The sequence below is a fragment of the Leptosomus discolor genome, chromosome Z, assembly GCF_034619465.1.
Source record: "Leptosomus discolor isolate bLepDis1 chromosome Z, bLepDis1.hap2, whole genome shotgun sequence".
In the NCBI taxonomy this organism is placed as follows: domain Eukaryota; kingdom Metazoa; phylum Chordata; class Aves; order Leptosomiformes; family Leptosomidae; genus Leptosomus; species Leptosomus discolor.
Window position 1 is genome coordinate 53,365,998 of NC_141419.1, and position 23,609 is coordinate 53,389,606.

At 37.6% G+C, this 23,609-nt stretch overlaps 1 protein-coding gene across 1 annotated transcript in view; it reads right to left on the reverse strand.

The window, feature by feature from the left end:
- Window positions 1-23,280, reverse strand: part of SLCO4C1 (solute carrier organic anion transporter family member 4C1) — a 36,205-nt gene extending 12,925 nt beyond the window's left edge. Inside the window, exons 1-8 of the mRNA XM_086480107.1 lie at window positions 23,067-23,280; window positions 17,650-17,913; window positions 10,664-10,858; window positions 7,878-7,974; window positions 6,830-6,951; window positions 6,079-6,194; window positions 5,636-5,780; window positions 3,552-3,747 (exon numbers count right to left, since the gene is read on the reverse strand). Of these exons, the coding sequence (XP_086336233.1) occupies window positions 3,552-3,747; window positions 5,636-5,780; window positions 6,079-6,194; window positions 6,830-6,951; window positions 7,878-7,974; window positions 10,664-10,858; window positions 17,650-17,913; window positions 23,067-23,280 (1,349 nt within the window). The remainder of the gene's footprint in view (window positions 1-3,551; window positions 3,748-5,635; window positions 5,781-6,078; window positions 6,195-6,829; window positions 6,952-7,877; window positions 7,975-10,663; window positions 10,859-17,649; window positions 17,914-23,066) is intronic.
- Window positions 23,281-23,609: the final 329 nt, after the last annotated feature.

Here is a 23,609-nt window from a genome sequence, read left to right on the forward strand (position 1 = left end):
CTTGTTAGCCTTATAAAGAGTGGCAAGCCTGGAATTATTTAATCAATTTAGTGGCAACATTTGTCCTGTGTTCATGTGCAGACAATGTCTCTCTCCCCTGACCTATGAAGAGGGACTGAACTTTTAGTTACACATGATCAGAGAAAAATATTAAAATACAGAAGACTGTTTAGTGTACACAGGTTTTTATGACATGGAAATTTTTATTCTAATATCACTTCTCTAAAGAAACCTAGCAGATGAGGCCATTAAATGGTCTTTAAAAGCTCTATATGTTGGGTATTCTTTCACAGCAAAACAAAATAAAGAGTCCCAGAGACCTGTGGGAATGAACAGAACTACAGAAATAGTCACTGCGTTTCTGTTCCTTCAAGTTTTCAAGGAAACATTGGGCAAAAGAATTTGGTCAAAACAGTTTTCTGAAGTGTTTACTAGATGAGATAAAACATGTTAGTTCTGCTTATAGGCTAATTTAGTAATAGAGTTACTACAATATTCTTCGTTTATTAACTTACAAACTCAAAAGTGATCCTGTACTCCTGTGGTTCTGGTACTAAACTTACAAAAGCTTTCCCCACCCTCACCTCCAGGCTATTTTTCAATAGAAAGGGAATGCCTGTCATGAAGGGTTTCTTCAAAATCTCCACAAAAAATGAATCTGCATAGATTTCCAAGTCAACTATCAGAGCACTCTCACAATTTATTCAGAAGTATTTGTTCAACAGCATAAGCAGGAGCCAGACACTTGGCCATTCTTCCACAAAGTTTATGAAGTTGTTAAATCTACAACTTCATATTTTAGTTTCTCATTCCTTCACGGAAAGCAGTTTCACAACTGGCACTATATTAGTGCCACTAAGTATTCCGATGCAGGTCACATGTTCAACAAACTGTAGTCCAACCTGTAACAGTGAATTAGATAAACCTGAACCATTTATTATAAAGGATACTGAGTGGAGAGAGTTATTTCAGGAGTGGTTAACTCCAAATTGCTGTAGATAACAGGTCTTCAGCAACAGTTAAGCTACCTAACTGCCAAAGTTACACAAAACTACTAAATGCAAGTTAACTGTATTTAACTCAAGAAAAATCAACTTGACTGTGCCTTTTGTCAGCTGCTCATTATCGTAGGACCTGGTGCAGAAATGTGGATAACTTCAAATACTATTTTCTAATACAACCTCTTCAGTATTCAATTGCTACACACAGATTCTTTTGCTCAATATATAACTATAAGCTCTCCATAACCAAAATCTGCATCCTAGTTCTCACAGTTCCGTAGTGTTCACAGTAATATTACAGCTAGCATTTTTTTCAAACACTGAAGCAGAACCATGTCTTGAGCATCAAATGTCAACACTAGCCTTTAAATATACTGCAAATTGATACAGCAAGTTATAAAGATGAAATCAGAATGAGTGGTAACTTGGGCTTTAAAGATAATTTTTTTTTCAGCCACCAGTGTACGAAATTCTATTTATTCATTTTGCATGTCTTCTGGAAAATGAAATACAAATGAGTGGTTATGGTGTTGTGGCATTAAATTTCTACTGTGTTGGAGAACTGGAAGCCTGACTGCCTTCAATCACTGCTGCCTCCAAGCACTCTGAATTTCCGTGCCATTAACTTAAGGTTACCTACTTTATTGTTTTCACATTTACCTAAATGAGAGACCCAAAAAATATCTGGTTAGTCTTTCATGTCACTTTTTGTATTTTGGGGAAAATTTTGTAATATTTGTCAGCTATGTTTATGTCTGATGCCCTTAAAGGACCTAGGGAAATTGATAGCCTTCATATTCTGTGATATTTGCGTACTTAGTTGCCTCCATGAGTAAGATGGGATTTTCCTGCATTCTTCTATTTGTTATACATTCATTTTAATTCAGTCAAAAAGCATAATACATATCAAGTGAAGAAAGCATATAAGCCTAACTGTTGATTAGATATTTATCATTTTTTCCTAGAAGTATTACCTCCTTGCATATGCATTACAGGCTACAAAACCAATTTCCCCCCCAACATGTCTTCTGCATTTTCATAGTGCGCTTCATGGTATTGTTTTGGTAAAGTGCAAACATGTTCTTCCCCATCCTATTTAGGTTCAAACATCTTTTTATGCATTGAGGTATAACTTCTGCTTTTGTACAAGACAGTGCTACCTAACCCTTTTCTAAAACACAGGAATTGGGAAAAACAACAAAGTATTTGTAAGTTATTCACTCAGTTGAACCACACACTGCTCAAGCTTATGATTTTTTCAAACAGCAGCTAGCAATCTCTAGCTACCGACCTCCTAGACCTTTCTTGCACAGCAGCATCTGACTCTTTGGCAGGCCCTCGAACAGCTGGAGTTGCCTCTGGCTCTGTCAATTCATGACAGAGTAACTGACCACTTGAGAGCACAGTTTTGGCACAGCTATCTGTCTTCCTCCTGCTTTTAAACAATACTCATGCTACAGAAATGTGTACTATTTAAAATTATGAGAATTGAAACATTATGATCTTATCGTTAATTTCTTAATAAGGCATGAATGGGTATTTTATACAACATAGTGCCTATGGTGGTGATTTGATCACATACATTCAATGTCGAAGTTTTAGTGGACCTAGAAATCCATTCTCTAAAGAATGCTTATCCTTGCAGATATTTGTTTTTAATTTTGCTTCATTTTTACTTTCACTTTTCTGACTTTTTTCTTACTGCTGTACTGGTTTCCAGAGTAACATGCTGTTATTCACAGCAACAGGAAGAACATTTATCCTAGATTTTTTTATTACAGTTACTACAAATATCTAAAAATGAGTGATAGCCTACATTCTCATTAGGAATTCTCATTAGGAATAAGAATCATGTTAAGGGAAAGAAAAGTGCATATTGTTCTCAGAAGTCTTTCCTATACATGTTAGCCAAAAATATTTTGAATTATGGTTCAGTTAACCATGTTACTTCACCCATTTTATTCTTCAACTAGTGTCACTGAGCTATGGTCTCTTTGCATTAAATTTTTACCTCTATCAGCCATTTTACCAGGAAAAAAAAAAAAAAAAGAAAGCCGCCTTTGTAAATAGAGGCTAGATGTGCTAGAACCTGATGCTACAATGTCTTTGCCTTTCTAGGAAAAAATTTGCAACCAGTTTAAGCTGCAGTGCACCTCAGTGCTCTCTCATGAAATGGTTGCATATGGCAGACTCCTTCCAGGAACAAACTGCCCAGATTTTCAAGATCTGTTTAATAAAGAAGACACAGAAGACATGCTACTTCTACAGAGACAGAAAATCAGCTCTAGTCTGTCTGGTTACAGAAGCTGGGATGCTTTTGTCAAGCAGGACCAGCCTGCTCAGGACATTTTGCAGACAATGTATCATTACTTTTTCTTAATCATTTATTACATAAAGATTCTGAGAATAAGATTTTAGGGTTCCATAAAACATTTCAGTTTCATACATCAAGGCAAAATATGACATTTTTAAAGGTTTTGTATTCTGTGAAGAAGCTTACTTATTTTAAGCAGTAGCACCAAACCCAAGAGTGGATTAAAATATATTTACCCATTATACGTTTCAGAGACACCTGCAAAAGGTTCATTCCCACATTTAGCAAATAAAAACACTGTGTTTAATAGTAAGGCCACTGAACAAGTGCCTATCATGAACTTGATTATGCTTTTGCAATCCATTTCGCACTTGGAAACCAAGATGCCGCTTATGATTTGGCCTAGTGCTGCTGCTGGAATTAATACAAGCCCTAGAGAAAAACAAGACACCAGCAGTTACACAAAAATGCAAGGTATAATTAGTGAAGCAATTTAGAGTGCATTTTTATGTTAAGAAAAAAGTCACAACAGTTACCTGTATCTTAAGATGCAGTCCACATTATGTCATTTTCGAACCATCCTACCAGAATCTGTCAGCATGAGCAACATATTTTACCCTTACATTGTCTTTAGCCTTTCCAGAAGTTCAACATGACAGTGTAAATTATAGTTGTTGAAAAGCCAAGTTCAACACAGCAAAACCAGATTGCTTAAGAGTAGTACATACTGGGCAATAATCTTTGAACACCAGTAAGCCACTTCATGAAAATAGAAAACGCTTTTTCATTGTTTCGGTGATTTTTTTTTCCCTATATTTATGTTATGAACCTTTTAATAAAAGAAAGCAATCGCTATTATACAAGGGACAGCACAGGATACAATAAGGCATCTACAAAAAGATTGAAAAAGTCAGTAGTTCAGTTTTGCTGTCGTAATCCATAACAATTTATCCTCTTTGCACTATTAGGACTCCAGATACATAACTGAGCATTTTTACGTATGCTACAATACAACACAGAGTTCAGTGTAACTTGCACTTACCTGAGATAGCTAAAGACGGTTCAGGTACAGTGGTAGAACTGCACAGGCTGCAGATGCTCATAGTCAAAGGTAGTTTAAATACTTAACATGGTCATTGGTAACAGTCAGACTAGCTGGCTCAACATGACTTTAGCTACAGTTAGCTTTCAACATTAATGTAGGCATTTCTTTAAAGCTGCACATTTGATTAACACTAATATTTTCAACTCAAAAGAAATTCAGACAGTTTGTCTATAGGCAAAAAAGGAACATTCAGTTTTCCATTTCACTGCTGATTACTGTTTAACAGTTGAGCATATTGAACATGTATTCCAATGTATTTCTATGTAAAACTTGCAGATACTTTTTTTTGAAGCAATGATGTCTGAATAGCGATAGTACTATCTAGTATCATCCAGGGGAGTAAGTCATTCAGAAAGTCTCTCCCAAATATGTTTGTTAGAGAGAGCACCTCAACTAGCATATGCTTACATTGCAACACTATACAGCTGAAGTAATTTAGAAAGATAAATTCCAGAAATATTAAGTCTGCTATATTGCAAACATCTGTTGGTGTGTCTGCCTTGATCTGATTGCTGTTCTTCAGAAGTAATGGTGTCGATCATGCAACCCTAACTAGAGCGGCTTTTTCATCAGATTTTTCTGTTTGTTTCTCCAGTACTCAGCTTTTCATAGGCTTCCCCTGTTCTATCAATTACTTCCACCTATCAGAGATTAGTAATAAGTGACAGTAAGCCAACTCTAGAAGCAGTTACACCGTAATTTTATAGTATATCCTGATTAGTCAATTTATTGTAACAATCTCACTAATGTTATGGTGGAATTGAAGAAGGGAAAGACCAAGTCAACCGCTTACTTGCGGTAAGCACTGCTTTTTTTACAGCTGCCCTTCATCGTGCTTTCTTTGGAAAGGACTAAGGCTTAGTGCTCCTTCAACTGATTTTAAATTAGGAAAATTAAATGTTTTTCACCAGGAATAAGAAAGGAATAAATTACAGCTTCAGCAGCACACTAAATTCTCATTCTTCTTTGAATATGAGTATCAAGTCTTCTGAACCTACAGACAGCAAGTAGATTTGCACTCTTCGTACCAGGGTTTTCATAGCACAGGGAGAATAACACAAAAATACTGTTTCTGCTGTGAAAACTGCTTTTCATACAAGTATATTCACAAATATCTTGGACAAACAGAAGATGCCTATATAAGCTTCCATTTACATTGTTAATGAGGTGTTCAGCACAATATATTTAAGATTTAAATATGAAAAGCCACGTTACCTCCAAGAGTTGCTGAAAAACTTGATGTCTTTCCAAACTGGTTTTCTATAAACTTTGGCAGAAATGTGGCAAAGCCAGTGGCAACTAAAGCTTCTGAAGAACTGGCTATTATTAGACTCATAAGCACTGGATTCTTCAACAGTATCTATGGTGGGAAATTAGCACAACACTCAGGAAATTATTTCATTGTAGTACCATGTAAATTAGAAGATACCATATTTTAAAGAAGATATTCATGTGTGGAACTTTACTGATATGCTTTCTTGCTTTAACAATCTTGAGCATCAACAAAATGAGTATGCACTAAATTATCAGTAGCACTAGATACTTCCCTATCACAACATGTGAAGAAGCAATTACCTTTCTGAACACTTATATGTTACATGAAAAAGAATTTAATTTCTCAGAATATCTTAGTCTTAGTAAATTCAAGATTTCCTTACCAGGAGAGCCACAGGGAAGTCTTTAAAACTTTTTCCAATATTCTTGGTCTCAACAAGCAACTCACTTCCATCATTATGGGTTTCAGAGACTTTTTCAGCCTGTATTTTTGCTGTTCCTATAAATGGGCATATTTACTGACAATGGAAATATTGAATACCTGTGCTCTTAGACTTAAAGTCAGAAAAAGCATCAAAATAAGTGTTCCCTTTCCTTAGGAAAACTAGTTCAGACATTGTAAGTATTCTTGAATATTTTCTTGGTACAGATATATAAAAAGATCAATAACGTATTGCTGCAGAAAGAACAATTTGGCTGAAAGCATCATGTTTCTATTGGAAGGCCTTGGCTGTAAGAAATTATTATCAGGGATACCCTAAGAATTTCAGACTATCCTGTAGCCCGTTCAGTTTTTTTAACTTTTTTTTAAATTATCCTCACATGCTCCCCAGCTCCCTACTTCATTGTTTCTTTTCCTCCATCATTTCTCTTTCCAGATAAGCATCAGTTTCCATACTCTGCCTGTTTCCAGTCCTGCCATATATCATTATGTACATAAGACTCTCCCTCTAGCCCATTTGCTTTGTTTTAAAGGCTGCATATTGGAAACAAGGTATTTATCATCAGGTTTTAGCCAAAGTCAGTTAACTGAGAAACAGAATCAAAGGGGAATCACTCAGTCCAGTAGTCTATAACCCTTAAGCATAAATTAACTCTCTTCCAAACTATCCCATTATTGTTATAAATATTTACCTGGTAGGTGTTTTGGAAAGCATGAAAAGGGTATTATAAGAAGCCAAATTGCAAAAAAGCATGCAAGAAAGGCTATCCACCATGCTCCAAGCCAACGTGGGTCATCTTGATCCATTTTGGTACTGGAATAATAATTTGGAAAAGCAGGTTTACAATTCATGAATTCCAGTCAGCAATTTCAGATGTCAGTGACCTGGAATTTTACTTTCTTTTAATACTAATTTAACAGAAAGCCTTTGAATATTGCCATTTCCTTCTACATGTATTAAATTTATTTTTTGCTTGTTTAAATCACATTCATTAGCTCTATTATAATAATATTGCATTCTACCAAATATAGCTTTATACTCATTAGTCAAATTCATTCTAATTTAAAGACCACTATTTGGCCCTGATTTCAAGACCCTGTAGCACTAAGATACTGAACAAGCTGCTGTTAGAAAGAATCTCCATAATCAATGAGTTATGTGAAAGCCAATGCAGAAGTTCATAATGACATTGTATCGATCTGGTCCCTAAAACACAGGAAATAAAAGTGTAAATGAAGTTGCTGGTTTGGACAGTAGTGCAATTTATAACATGATTTTTTTTCTAATAGCGGACTATTACTCAACTGGTAGATTTTCTACCAAGCTCTTTCCCAGGAGGTAACAGCAGTATCTTACCCCTCATATCTGACCTTAGGGAAACTTTTTGCACAGGAAATCAATAGTTGCAGTCTAAACCTAAACAAGCAAGTAATCAAAAGACAAAACGCATTTTGATAATCAGCTTTATTTTTAATACCTCAAAAACATAGAACTAAGTATTTGCACTACAGAGAAACTTTCACACACAATGGGACTACTCACTGTGGGAAGTAACTCACTTGCTAGAAGCCATTGTGAATGCAACTTTCTACCAAGTAAAAAAAGCTCTTGAAAATACCACATTTTCCGAATAAAATTCTTTCTGCTCCTCGCATGGAGAAAAGCTGAACATTTTAACAAGAATTATTAGGGAAAGAAAATAGAAAGCAAAATACTAAGTGGTATAAGTTGTATCTTGCCTTTCTGGGATCTGGATATCAATATAAACATTAAGTAGCTGCCCTCCTAAGACATAGCCAATAGCAGGACCCAGCAGTGACATGGCATAGCCAATTCCTAGAAGAGAAAATACATCAGCTTCACCATACATTTTCACAGCTTTCTTTTAAAACAATTCCTAAATCAACTACAGACAAAATGTAATTCTGCAATTCAACCCATTTTTTCACTGTCATTACTTCAACTAGAGCACATAGGAAACAAAATTTGTACCTGTCCGTGAAGATTTGCAGCTCTCATTAAAAGCTACAACTCAGAGTTTCAGCAAAAGACACTTCACTAACAGCATCTTTATGCATTAGATTGCCTTTTGCACATCTTGTGCCTACAATCACAAGCTAGCTTGTGAAAAAGTTTGTGATGTAGTTACAAGCACCAGCTGTTAATATTATATGCCCACAATCTTTAAGAACTTACTTATTTATATTTTTGAGTCTTAAGTTAGTTTTTAGATCTGCCAAGACAAGAAGCCAGGGTTTCATTAAAACTTTTGGCTGGAGTAATACCCACCACTTGAGTTCATTTCAATTTATTGACATAAGCCTTAAAATACAAAGCCAGGGCTTTTAAAAGCTCCTGACAGGTGTTTTTTTTTAAAAAAAAAAAAAAAAAAAAAAAAAAAACAACCACACACACCCACAAACAACAAAAAACCACCCCACAAAGTTGCAGGTAAAACCTGTCCTAAAGAGCACTCTTACGTCTATCAATTTTTTTTTGGCCTTAGGACAAGACTTTCTCAATGTCACAACAGCCCCCTGGCCTAACAGCCTGATTTCTGTGGCACTTTAGCACCGCTGGCAGGAGCGCTGTTTCTGCAGATAAAGTCTTGCAACTAATAGTGACTAGATCTGTCTAAATAATTGGTAAGACATGCATCCTTACTGCTGATATTCTATACTTTTCCCCAGGATGAAGAACCTTGATTTCTCATTTGTTCCCAAAGTGCCTGGATCCTGAGAATTTAGTATGATTTCACTCTCTTTAGACAGCAAGAAGGAATGATGGGGAAGGGTGCAAGACGGGGAAGGGACACAGAAGGGGACACTGAAGTATCAGTAAGTCAAAATAAATATTGAATTGACATATCCCAGATTTTCCTGTATTTTGCAAATAACAGCATGCTCATAGGATCTTTCTGAGCTAAGTCCACATTCATCCTACAGAACTTTGAACCTAGCTTAGAAGTTGCCTGTTTCCTCCAACAGACTATTCAGTTTAAATTACCATTTAGAATTGCTTAACTTTTCATTGGCTTTAGGTGTACGTGCCTCAGTTCAGCAGGAGAAGAGTACTCATGAAAATGGACCCAGTTTCAGAAGAGAAAGGAACTAGCAACTTGCAAGTTGCAAGCTTATAGCCTAAAATGCTAGTAGCTATTTACAGACATTAGCAGAGCTTTAGAGGGATTTTTTGGTGCCTCGCACAAGCCTTTTTGCATTAGGCAAAGCAATACAATGTATTTTAAACCTTCAATACATTGCATAAAAGCAAGAAAAAGTATTAATAATGTGGCTACCTGTCCACTCACTTGTGTTCTATTTTCTTATATTAGGCAGAATACACAGCATTAGTTTCTTGGTCTGGGATGTTTCAAGTTTTAACACTGACATTGTTCTCCTGAGTTTTCAGGCCACTTCTTGATTCCCTAATCATGCAGACAGCCCTGACGCTACTCTATTTCACCAGCCTTAGGAAAAAAAAAAAAAAAAAAAAAAAAAAAGGTAATAGTCTTCTTTCTCAATGTAAAGAAACAGCAAGAATTAAAGCTGCCTTTATTATTTAAGACTTAACATATGCAACCACTCTATCGGTTGGCATCTAACAAAGGGGCTTCCTGGAACAGTTAAGCAAGAATTTTATTCAAATAGATGATGATTTCAATTTTGCCCCCTAAAATATTGATTTAGTCTGGAAAACAGTCCAGTAACCTAAAATTTTGAATTCTTCCTGCAAGTTACCTGTATAGCTAACATACTTTTACCAGCTTACACCTAAAGTGGTGAAAATATCAAATACCTTCATACCTATAAAAAACACCCTTGGATTGCAATGAACTTGGCAGTAAAAACGCACATAACCCAGAGAATGCTGACTGGAAAGATCAAAACACAGTGATAAGAATGCATATTCCTTAGCTTTCAAACAGCCCCACAGTGAGACACACACACTCCCTATGTTTCCAGGCAATCCCTTTACTTCCAATTAAGGAAAGATACTTCCAGTACTTATATTTGAAGTGCCAAATTTGTATATGGTTAGAGAACTGCATTGATCAGGTGAAGCATAGGAGTGTCCTTGCACTGAGGGAACAGCCTTTTGTTACAAGATAAACAATTAAAACCGATAAAGGATACAGTAATGTCTGGCTACTGACCTGATATACAGCAGTTTTCAATACCTGTGATACTAAAAGTCAAATTTTGCTACAACTTATTCTGTTGTTAACAGGCAGGCTATGTTAACAAATTAATCACTTTCAGTTAATGACATAAAAAAAAAAAAGTCAACAGATGTGCACAAAGTAGCCTAACCATACTCTGCAAAGTAACTGTTGAAAAGACTTGATACTTATAGCAGACTGATACCTAACTTGCACAGTAACTGGTACAGAAACACTTCATGCATGTAAGTAAACAATGACAAAATTGACAAATTTAATTAGACAAATTCATAAAAGCTTTTGTACAGCATTGCAGTCTATGATCTATCCAGACTACATATTATAAACAGTTTCAAAAGTTACCTATATAAAGGGAAGACTTGTGTTTTGGGACACTATCATCAATAAAAGCTGTCCCCAAAGTATATAATGGAGTTCCTCCAACTCCCAGCAGCAGCTGTCCCAGGATAAAGACATACAGATAGCTGGAAAGTGAAGACTTTTTGCTGGCACTGCAAGTGAAGTTCACAGGGCTTGTTCCTGGAATTTGACATGTGTCTGAAAGACAGAGACAACATGACTTTAAAATTCTGTTATGCAGCTGATCACAGTTCAACTGAGGAAAAACCTGTACTGAAAGCTAAACTACATATGAAGTTCTGTTAGTGCCAGGCTCTCATTTCAATTTTCAGGCCTACTAATATATCCTATGACAGTGCCCTAACCTTCTATAATATCATATCCCCCAAAAGAAATAGTATCATGGCTTGGTTTTTGTTTCCTTACCAGGAAGTAAAGATAGATGAAATAGCCTTACTAAAACCTTTTGGCTTGTTAAAAGCATTATTGACCAGATGCATTTAAAAAAAAAAAACAAAAAACAAAACAAAAAAACCCACACAAAACACAACAACAACAAAAAAAAACAACTGCCAAATGGTCACTCAACAAGTTAGTGAATACTCCAAGGTAACAGACACTTCTTTTTACACTTGTACCTTCTGATTGAGAAGAACTAACAACAACTTGCGCTCTTAAGTGATGGAGAAGCCTGAACAACCTGAGGAAAGCTGGATTACTGGAGAGCAAAGCGCAGTTGTCAGTCACAAGCAAAGATAACCCTCACTTCTCATATGCTGTTTTGAGAACCACAACACTCTCTCACAGAGCACACACTATCATATCTCCAGAAAGAGAAGCTAATGTAAAGCCTCTGTACTTGTCCACACACACACACAGAGGGAAGCAGAGGTAGAACAATCCAAGGTTCTGTCTGCTCCTGTAATGTTTGGCACTATGAAGAGGGAAGAGAAGAGGAAGGGAAGACAGGGAGTTTGTTTTCTCTTCTCTTTCCTCTTGCCATCACTGCAGTTTTAGCAGCAGACAGTCTTAAGTGATAAGTACAAAAAAAAGGAGCATGGTTCTTTCCAGGTTTTTCTGCAGAAGAGCATACAACCCTAAGGAAGAAGATAAACCCATTGGTTTGGTGGAAACAAGTCATACTGAGCAAATATATGACAAAACACCCTTCAGATCAGATGAGCAGACTGACTAATTCTCAATACTTTGCTACAAAATTGTATTATTTTTCTCAGATCCTTTTACATTTGAGAACATTTTTGAGTAAGCAAACAAAGGGCAGGCTTGTCCACACTTGAGCTCACAGGACGTGAAACAGAACAATGGGATTGACGCTCAGCAGATATTTAAAGAGAACTGTCTACACTGATGTTATCAATGCATCCACGGGCTATATCATGCCTTCCTCCAGAAGGAACAGCATGACAGCCGTGGTGGAGCACACAACAGGTGATTCAGTGTCTTGCACAGAAACTGCCCAAGAGAGTGATGGGGAAAACCTCACTTCAAGAGGAGCAGTGATTAAAATTTTCCTTCTTTCCACTTAGTGACAACCTTCAGTTTAATGCTATAATGAAGCCACATGTGGTACATTTTATTATGAATCACTACGCTAAAAAATAAAGGTTTTAGAATAGATATTCCGTTTATTGTCAATCCGCTTTCTTTAGTAATACTCCTATTTTGTGCAGGAAATGAAGTCTTAAATCAGGTTAACTTTCTACTGTTCACCTACACAGCATCTAAAACTGACTATAGAAGAACACCATGCCCTCCAATATCTTGTTAACATACACATATTCACGTACAGCACATATAAAGAACTTATCTGCAGTTATAAGTTAGCCTCTTATACCTATTGGGCTAGTCTAAAACAGCATTTAGCTAGACATTTTATTGTAGCACACAATTAATAGTATCTTATTAAAATACACATGTCAGAAAACAAGTAATGCAGAGCAAGAAAATGCCACAATGTTAAATGACGAAAGTGCAACGTAATTTGAGATCTAGAAATAGCTTCATGAATTACATATGGTAATGGCAATCAAACTGTGAAAGACTGTGGTTCTTTGTGAAACCTCATCCCCATCCCTAATGTCTCAGTTCATGTGCATCTAAAAGCTTGTGCCATTGTGTGACTAATTGATCAGTCTCTCTCCTTCCATTCTCTAGCTCTTCAACTTATATGCCCTAGGAAATTTATCCTGACACTGAGATGAGAGAAGCTTATCGCAGTAGTTTGTTTTCAGAACCACATAATCAGGTCTAGTTAGAAAATTAAGAAAAACATCAATATGCACTTTAATAGAATTATAGGCCTTTTATTTGCATCAGCTATCAGACATTTTTTTTTTTTCAAGTCAGCAAGTACGTCTGAGTGGAGTCATGGACCATATTTTGTGTTTCCAAGAAACATTTTAAAACAAAGACAATTTACAACAAAAAAAATATTAGATTAGTTTAATCCAGCATAAGTCAACACTGCCACTAAATAACAAGTTACTCTAACAACTCAGGCATTCATGTCATCTCCCTCTTCTACCAGTCCAAGGTTTAAGCAGATTGGTAAAGCCACACAGGTTATAGATCCACAAGCCTGTTTGCTGCTGTCATAAGAAAAATGGAGAGAGAAGACGCTGGCTTTTACATGATCAAGAAAGTCTAACCTGAGAAGCCAATCTCTGGGAGAAGTTTAAGATGGCTCTCTGATTATTTTAATCTACCTTGTCTCATTAAACTTGATTTCCCTTCTAAAAGTCAGTGGATTAGACTTGCATTTTAAAGAGCAGAACTGCATTAAAGGCAGCAGAGTCAGTCATTATAAACCTTCTTGCATGCTTTAATCTAATACAACTACCTGAACCCAACTTAGGTAAAGGTCCAAATATCTAACGCAACATACTAACCAAGAAGGTGAAACCAACTGTGAGATGCTTTAGCAATTACATTAGTTAGAATTAAGACAAGTCAACACTATTTTTACTCATATCTTAAACTGCAGTCAGTAGGTGTGGGGTTTTTTGTCTTTTGGGGGGCAGGGAAGAGTTTAAAGAGTTGTGAGGAATGAGAAATAAGGAACAGCTTGGTTTCTATTCCTTTTTAAACTTAAGAATCTGTCTTCCCTGTAAGTTTTGAATGGGAAAGTCACTCAAAGCTTGAATGAACATGCTGAATAAAGACAGATCTTAGTTTCTGAAGGTGGATGTTACACTATTACAGAACATCTAAGTGATATAGAGAAATAGATCAAGCAGTGTAGACAACAGTAGGGCTATCCATTATTTGACTAATCACCACAGACATCCTGATGGTGCAAAACAGTCAAATTAGAGGCTGGCATCACATGTATTCTGTTACCATTAGTACCTAAATACCCCAGTCTTCTTCACTCTTTAATTGTCCTTGGCATGCACTGAGAAGAAAAAAAAAAATCAATTAATGCCCTTCTGAGAAGATTCATTAGCACTAACTCTTAGACCCTAAATGACTTATCCACCACCTGAGTTTCCAGTAGAACAGAGAACTGTAGAAAGGTGTTCAAGTCATTCTCCCTCTTAAATCACAGCACACACATTTCAACTCAAATGGTTAAGACTAGTTGTTAACAAAGATATTTCTTTTTTCCAAAGACATCGTTCACATCCTGTAACTGAAGAAACTCATGGAATAATTCAGGTTCATAGAGACATCAGGGAGTCATGTAGTCCAACCTCCTAATCCAAACAGTATCAAAACTGCATGCAGACTATGCTGCCCAGGACTTTACTCAGCAGGTTCTTAAAACCACCCCAGAGATACAGACTGCACGGTCTTTCTGGGTAATCTGTTCCAAGCTTGACTGTCTTCACAATAAAGTTATCTTCCTTGTGCCAAACGAGTAAGTACACTTCACATTTGCTGTGACAGACATCTTTTACAAATTTAAACATGTTTCAATAGGATCTGAAATAAAAGTTTAAAAGTATATTGCTTATAGCATCTGCAGGTTTTACAGTCCTCTGTACAGTCTACAGGTAAACAGACAGAATGGTTTCATTACAGACGAACCACTAGATGGAGCTCCTGACTACAAATATCAGAGACAGCTGAGACACTGACGACCCTATGTAACCTGGGAAAAAAAAAACTATCAGAACAAATCGCTGGTTACATCTAGGTTACAAATTTGAGTCTGAAGCCTTTCTAGAGATTAGAAAAAATGTTTGCTGTGGCTAGAATCTTTCGTAAATAGGCAGACCATTGGTTAGCTATTCTTTCAATATGAAATGATTGAACTTTTTCTAAAGGGTGTTACTATGGTAAATATTTCCAAGGGAATAGGTTTGTAGAGCAGGCTATGTATATACTCAATAAAAGTTAATATCTCAAGGCAAAACAGTAAGTTCCAGGAAGTACGTAAGTCTTGTACTGGAGGCTAGATATGTTTTGTATTCCAGACTAGATCTATGAATTATCCTGGCAGCCATATTAAATATTGCACTGAACTACACTTTGAAGTTGTCTTGCAGGTGAAACTGTATATATAACAGATGGACGTAAACAATCAAGCAAGCAACTAGGACCTGTTCAAAATTAAATTAGGTGGTAGATTTTAATAAAAAGCATCAAATAAAAGTTTATTCCAAATACATTAAAATCTCTATAAACCACTCATCCAAACAAATAAGCAACAAGGAAGATTTCTGGGGTGTGGTGCTATTAAATTCTGCAACTAAATGTATAGTTAAGGTGTTTCATCAACATCAGAACTAGCTAAACCAGACACCCTACAAAATAATGTACTGTGGTTTACTTAACTGTTAAACAATGCCATTGCACAGAACCTCCAGGTTCACACTGAGTCTGCCATAGGGCACACATCCACTGCACTCTGCAGTCATTAATCTTTGATAGTGTTTTTTTCAAGTACTTAAATCTGCTCACCACAGTCGTAGCATAAGTACCTGCATTACATCTGTCAAAACAGGATGAAATCTGTTAGTTGACAGGGGAGAAAAAAACCCACATGTTCCATTTAAGATTTTCCCTACAGGTTTTAGATTTCAAAAGTCTATGTAGAACATTATCCCTAATAAGGTATCAAAACAGCATCTTTAAAGGTGGGTGAAGTGGCAGATAGTTGATGAAACTGTAACAGATTGAGATTTCAACAAGAACTGGTAGGAGGTGGAGAGATTTGTTGCAATCGTGGGCCATCTCCCTTCAGACTACTACCATCAGCATCTTGTTCCAAATTAAAAAATAATAGAATCAGGTTGGAACTGGTTTTCTATTTAATTCAGCTTCCCTTCCACACTATTGAATTAGGGAAGATAACACTTAAACAGAAATTGTAGATTAAAGGGAATCTTATATAGGCAGGAGCAAATAAGCTCTTGCCCCTCTACTAAGGGGTAATAAGTAATCGCCTGCTCATAGCCTCCAAACACTGAAGAGTTCTTTTCTTTTGGCCTTGTTCAGTTAAAAATTCAATTTACTTCTGCCTCAGATCCTCAATTATTAAATGAGGAACAACATCTTACCAAACTTATTTAACTAATAGTCAATGTCTGAACAGCTCATGGAAGTGTCTGACATGATCACTGTGTTCAGCTCTGGGGTCCCCAGCATAAGACAGACAAGGACTTGCTTGAACAGGTCCAGAGGAGGGTCACGATGATCAGGGAGTTGGAGTGCCTACCCTATGAGGACACACTGAGATGGAGTTGTTCAGCCTGAAGAAGAGAAGGCTCCAGAGACCTTATAGTATCCTTCCAGTACTTCAAGGGGGCCTACAGGAAAGGGGGGGGGAGGGACTTTTTATCAGGGAGTATAATGACAGGATGAGAATAATGGTTTCAAACTGAAAGAGAGTATAATTAGATACTAGAAAGAAGCTCTTCCCTGTGAGGACAGCAAGACAGTGGAACAGGTTGCCCAGAGAAGCTGCAGGTGCCCCCTCCCTGGAAGTGTTTAAGGCTTTGTTGGATGGGGCTTTGAGCAAACTGCTCTAGTGGAAGGTGTCCCTGCCCATGGCAGGGGGGTTGGAGCTAGATGATCTTTAAGGTTGCTTCCAATGCAAACCATTCCATGATCCTATGATTCATACTTAAAAAACTAATTTGAGAATCAACAACCAGAAGACTGAGGACCTTCCATCAGATTGCTTAATAGCTACTGATATTTTTTATTGAGTACTCTAATATGCTTAGTCATTGAAGGCATAAGTCTGATTAAACGCTGCGATAACAATTAAGACAATCCTAAAAGATCAAGCCATCCTGCTTTAAATATATCTGGATGTTTCTTTATTAGTTACAGGTGTGCCACTAAGCTGAGATGCAAATAGTTGACACTACGCACACTGCACTTAAAGTCTTATTTTATGAGAAAACATCAGTAAGATCTGAGAGCTGGCTGCTCGCACAATTTCAATACTGCTTTGTTCAGTATAGTTCAGTACTGCTCATTCTCTATTTCAAAGAAACCCACAAGTTTTAGTCAACGTTTTAGAATAACTTAGTGAAACTTGTTAATGAATTACTCAAGATGCCTTTAATAGTTCAAAACCTGAAAGAACTATAACATGTAGTCACCTTTCAACGAGACAACAGTAAGTCTAACAGCTTTCCGTTAATGTTTATTCAACAAGTTTATTAGCTTGCACTCCTATTCACAAAGGAATGTCAGATCACTTTTTTTAATCAAAGTGAATTTTAATTTCATTCATCAATGCAAGTCAAAAAATTATTTTATTCTAATGTTGCTTAAGAGCAAGAACTGATATTGACACTCAGATCTCTTCAGAAAAAGTTTACTGTGCAGAGACAGCTCTTGAACTTACAAATTTCACAGGATATTTGTATTTTCAGTGTTAGAGATAATATCCTATTTTTAGGACTTGAACAGAGATTCACTAGGCTGTAAAAATTAAAAGTTGCACCAAGTTGCTACAGAGATTCTAATTTTTTTTTTTTTAATCTTTTTCAAAACAAGGATAAGCTTACCTTCAAGTTTAGCTCCATAGTGGTATTTTCCACTACCAAAATGTGGTAAGGAAAATACAAGTGAGCCCAATCCTAGCATAAATGCTGAGAACGCAAGCCATCGTGGTTTGTGCCCCCTCTCTCCAAAGAAAGATACAAACAATGACAACAAACAAAAAGCAATGTCATAGCTTGCAGAGATTAAGCCAGTGAGGGAACTGTTCAATTCATAACGCTTCTCAATTGTTGAAATACTGATGTTAATCAGGCCATTTACCACAATGCCTACAAAAAAAAAAAAAAAGGAGATAATTAGTCAAAGAAAGATACTTTAATTTGATAGTTGCAAGGGCAAACTTATTGAGTGATGGAAGGATTAAAATGATTACATTTAGAGCTACATTTTAAGGTATTCATTAGCTTTAAAATCGGGGTATAGAGTGGATTGATACAATGACAAATTAAGCTAGATATACTACACAGGACCTATTCAATTTTGTTCTCTCCTGTAGCTGTTAAGGATTCAATACGCAAGTATTAAGCCAGTAGCATACCATGCCTCATTCTCTATTCATGTATTAAGGTTCCAGATTCAGTTTGAAGCACAGACAGATTTCAAACAGAATGCCTAAGATACTGTAGAAATTACAAGGAAATCAGTCAAGGTTATGACTTACATTATAGTACAAGTTACAAGAGAAGCAAGTTCAGGACATAGCTTTCAAATAATGATTGCCAAACAAACATCATTTCCTCCCTGCCATCACAAAGGGAAGATACAAGAAGGCTTTTGAATAGACATCCTTCCCGCATAATATAAAAAAGCATAAAGCTATTTAAAAATACTTTGTAACTGTTTCAGAGCAACTGAGGTGATTTACTTCAACTGAGGAAAAAAGTTTGCCCTCTGAATCTTGAAGTTCCCGAAGCAGATGTGTCAGACAGCCTGGAGTAAAGGCCTTGGATAAGTTACCCTACTCAGGCACAGATGAACTCCAAAAATCTGATCCAAAAGTAGAAGCAAGTAAGCTGTAATTGCCAGTGCATGCTTATACGCACTGCCCATTTTTACAAAAGTGTTGTTTGTAGATATTAACTTGAATCTCCCATCCTGCCTTGTGTTCTGTTTGTATGTGAAACACCAACTACTTCAATTTACAGGGGTTCACTTTTAACAGTCCCAAAAGTGAGACAAGTAGTGTACTTCGTAACAGAGTTAGAGTTAAACTGTGCATGTAATAAAATATATGTCCTGGAAAAAAGTTAGAAATTCTTGGACTCACAGTTGCAAATAAGATTAGGAGTTCTGTAACCTCACAGATAACTGATGAGCAACACATGACACAGGTCCTACAGTTATCCTTCCTCTTTTTAAAATTCAAACACAATTCTCTACTGTCATTCCAAGGAAGGAATAGCAGGAGAGATGACTGGGGACAGCAAGGGATTTAAGTTAGTTTTCGAAAAACACTGCACCACTGTGCAACTACATAGGCTGAACTTCAACAGATCTGCATGAAGTGCTCTACATCTTAAAAAAAATTACTCCAAATCTGTGATCAGACAGCTGTTTTCTTATCAGTGCAATCCCCACCATAACTAAACACTTCAGCTTTCTATAAGGAGGCAGCTCTCGGCACAATCCTAATTGTCTAATAGCCTACTATGGCTTCTTTATTAAGGATAACAATTTCACCTGTCAGTCTGACCACCACATTTAAATTCATACAGGATTAACAGAAGTATTCAGGTGTTCCTCCACTGCCATTATTTATACATCTGGCAGCTTTCTTTTCTTCTTAAGGAGCACTGACCAGAGAACAATACTAGCATGAAGGAATGCACAAACAAGTTTTTCCCATTTACCAGCACTTCAAATATTTACTAAGGCCTTAAAACATTCACATGAACTAGATGTACTACATAGCAAGTCGATTACAGAACTAGAAGTCATTGTCTTTTACATCTAGTTTAAGTTGCCACCTTTATTTTACATCCTAAAAGACATAAAACCTTCCAGTTAATTTTATTGGTTAATTAGATTTAATCTGTAAAAATGTAGATGTGATGCCCAGCAGCATAACTTCTCAATTGCCATCAACTAGTGATTAATGACTAAAGTCTCTTCAGGAAAGATGGAATCTGGCTGATACTAAATTGATCTGAAGAACAAATCCTACAAGGACATCTCAACACTTAAATAGTACTACAGAAATTATTTTTAACTATTCTCATCCAAAACCTTATTGTCCTGCCACATCTGTTAGAAGTATAGTGTGTACCGACCCACAAAATCCAGATTAATCATAAACCAACTTCATTTGCTGTAATGAATAACAAGAGTATTTTTTCTTCATTTAACAAAACAAAAAAAAAGAATGTGCCCTACAGTTGTTAGAAGTATGGTGGCTTTAAAGCCGTTGTCTGCAGACACTCAACTAAAAAAAAGAAAAAATCCCACAAAAATAATTTAAAAGTCCCTTCAGCAACAAATCTAATCATGGTATAAAACAGTAGTGCTATCCAAAATCTTCAGACAAGTTAGACTGGCCCAGTCTCAAACTGCAGTTCTGTTGTTTTGTTTAATAAAATTATTACTGACCTGAAGAATAAATATTCTTTCTTGTACTCAAAATAGTGAGATAACTTCTACCTTGTTTGGTACTATAACTATGAACGGCAGCATATCCAGTTATTGTGTTACAAGACACAATCATACCTTTATGCAACTCTAAGTGCCATACAGAAAGCAAGTATTAGTCATGTAACCATGTTCTACACAAACAAGTGTTTTCTATTCTGGAAATACAGGTTTCACATGTACTTGCAGTCTGAAATGAAGAGTTAAGTTTCACCTGGAATCTTCCAAGAAGCTGAAATACAGCATACCAGGTGCTAATGATAACAATAACCTCTTTCTAGGGCAGCTAGAATATAACCTAAAAAACACAGGCCTTCAGTTAGACATACACATACAAAGATGTACACACATGTACCAGGTCACTGCAGACAACTACCTACTATGTTCACTCATTGTGTAAAAAGTCTAGTGTATCAACTTGCATACATCAGAAGTGTGTTAAGGATTACTGTTATTCTTCAGCACATCAGGAAATAAATTTTCCTAGAGGTAGGTAAGCATTAGCGAGTTTTATAGGTAAATTTTATCTTCCTCAGTGTTGGTTTCTAATTTGGAGGCTAAATGCAATAATTGGACTCAAAGATACAGTACAGTAGTAGCTCACAACTTCAAAATCCCTGTTCTGTCTTGCAAGCTTTTATCTAAACTCTGAAGCTGCAAGACCCGCATATTTTCAAATTCTCACACGCAGCACTAAATTTCTTGTCTGAAAATGGTTCTTGTTTTTTCTGCTTCTGAAAGATTTGCAACTTTCCACAATCTAGCCAAAAGAAGCGTACTTGTTCAGAAAATCCAGATAACACACCTTTAAGAATGTCACATGGTCTGCAATAGCCATGCCTACATCAGCTTTCAAAACAAGCATCAGAATTTTCCTTACACTAAAGACCCTAAATCTGAACTAGATTACATAGGTACCTCTCTGAGGTCTGACATACATCTACAGTTAGATAACAGGACCAAAACCTGGTTAAGTAGCATAACCAACACCCACAGTACCCTAAGGGGACAAAGATTCTTATGGTACAAGACATTTTTATGATAGGGAACCTATTCACACTAGTAATAAGAGACAAAATTTAGATGATCATGAATTCATTATTCAGCTGATTATACCATCAGGTCAGCACAACCAACTTGATTTTAAGAAATACTGGTATAGCAAATTTAGAAGTGCTGGAAATACTCAAGACACTTTGTCTAGTTTAATATAATCTGAAACTTTTCAGTGTCACATTCAAGGTATTTTTGGTTGCATATCCATATTCTTAAACTACAAAAAAGTACATGCATGATCTAGAAGTCTTCTAATACTCAGTTGCCATTGAAATCTGCCATGCAAGAAGTTCTCCCAGCCCTCCCTTTCTTTTTACAACACTGGAGAAGATAAATTTGAAATAACAGCAGGACAATTGCAAGAGTAATCACCATCTGGTCCTACCAGTTGTAGCATGGCCTTTCGAATACAGGCAAGGAACGAAAAGCTCTGCCCAAAGCTCTCTAGATAATTTTTTCCTCACACAACTTGTGTATGCTAAGAAAAGATCAGATTCTAAACAGGTTGAAATCAGAAAGGGTTCATGGAAATACATACTGAAACACACTGGTTCTTCTAAGGATTTTCCAAGCAACATAAGTAGCAATTGGATTCATCTAGGTTTCAAGCAGAGTCTCCCACTCAGTTTTCCTCAGACCATGCCAGTTACCTCACTGTGGTTCCAGGCAGGAATGTAGCCATCCATATCACACATGTTTTCACCATAGCCTGCCTGCTCTTCTTCTACAATTCCCCTCACCCCTCCACAGCAGTCTTGTTCTTTATGAGCAATAAGGATGAGTTTTAAAGCCTCATAATTTTTCAGAAGTCCCATAAAGTTAAAGGGTTCTGAACATTAATCCAATAGCTCCATTAGACAGACAAATATCTAAACTTTACAAACCTCAAGTTTGTACATCCAGTACACTAATGCTTCCCCTCCCCCTCAGTCATTATTACTACTTTCTAAGCCTAAAGCTTGCTAAGGTCCTAACAATCTTGTTACAGAAAATCAAAAATCTGGACAAGAATACCTGAAGCTGAACAACAGAATTTAAGGGCAAGTCAAACTTCAGGTTCTACCCAAGGTTAAGTTAAGCAATTAACTTAAGTGTTAGAAAGATAGCTGCACTGGAATCCACAAAACAAAATCAGATTTTTTTAAAGCTATCTTAATTATCCAAAGTCACACCCAACCATCATGCCAAAGTACCTTTTTAATTGGAAGGCAGCAAAGTACATGCTAGGGCACTACAGTTTTTTCTATTGGTTTATATTATGTGTTTTATTCCCTGGCTCGTATATCTCAACTATTTCCCAGTGAGGAATGGGAATACAGTATAGAAAAGAGAGCGAAGAACAGAGCTGGTGGGACCATGGACTCAGCAGCACTAGGCAGAAAAGAAGAAAAGAAGGAACAGAGTGAAATACAGACAGTAATACTGTATAAGCAGCTTCCCTATCCAGGGCGTTACAGTACTTTCTTCCCTTAGTGAAGCCACTACTGTCACATTTCAGCAACAGCACCAGACTTGGGCAGCTGGAGGAAGCCTGCCTCCCCTTACCCACCACGCAAATAGCCACCACTCTTCCCTGTCTTCCTCAGCTCAGACTCCCACCTGACTTCCCCCCCAGCTCCAGATCAGAGACTAAGAAAGATGTGCCCAGGGCAGCACAGATCCTGCTGGGGCCGGGTCCCCCGGGGAGGGTAGAAAAGGAAGCAAGTCTGCGGATCTGGACTAGGTGGCAGGGACGCATTACCTTGGAAGACAGCCAGGAGGCTGTAGGCAGCCAGGTAGCCCTCAGGGTTGTTGCAGAGCTGCAGAGCCTTAGGGGCGCAGCGGCCCCACCCGCAGGGCCCCTCCTCAGCCTCAGGGACGCCGGCATCTGCCCCGGCAGGTCTAACTTGGCGCTGGTGGCCGAGGTCGGGGCTGGGTGGCTCAAACACCGGGTTCTTGATGCCGGCACACTTCATGGCGCTAAGAGGACGCTGCCCGGCCCCGACTGCAAGCGACACCCAGGCGCAACGCTCCTCTAAATACCGCGAAGGACGGACGGCCCCGACGGGGGCAGGTGCCGCGCTTTCCCCACTCTGCCGAGGAGGGCGGCCCGGCCCGGGCCGGCCCCGCCCCGCCCGGGCCGCTGCGGGCTGTGTCCCGCGGTTCCCGCCGCCCAGAGAGAACCCTGTGTTGGTGGTGTTGCCTCTGAGTCCGCGCCGGGAGGGGGACTGCAGTGCCCGCTGCCGGTGCGTCGCCCCCCGCCTCCTGCACCTGCCCCTCGACCGCTCGGTGAAACGGCCTCCAG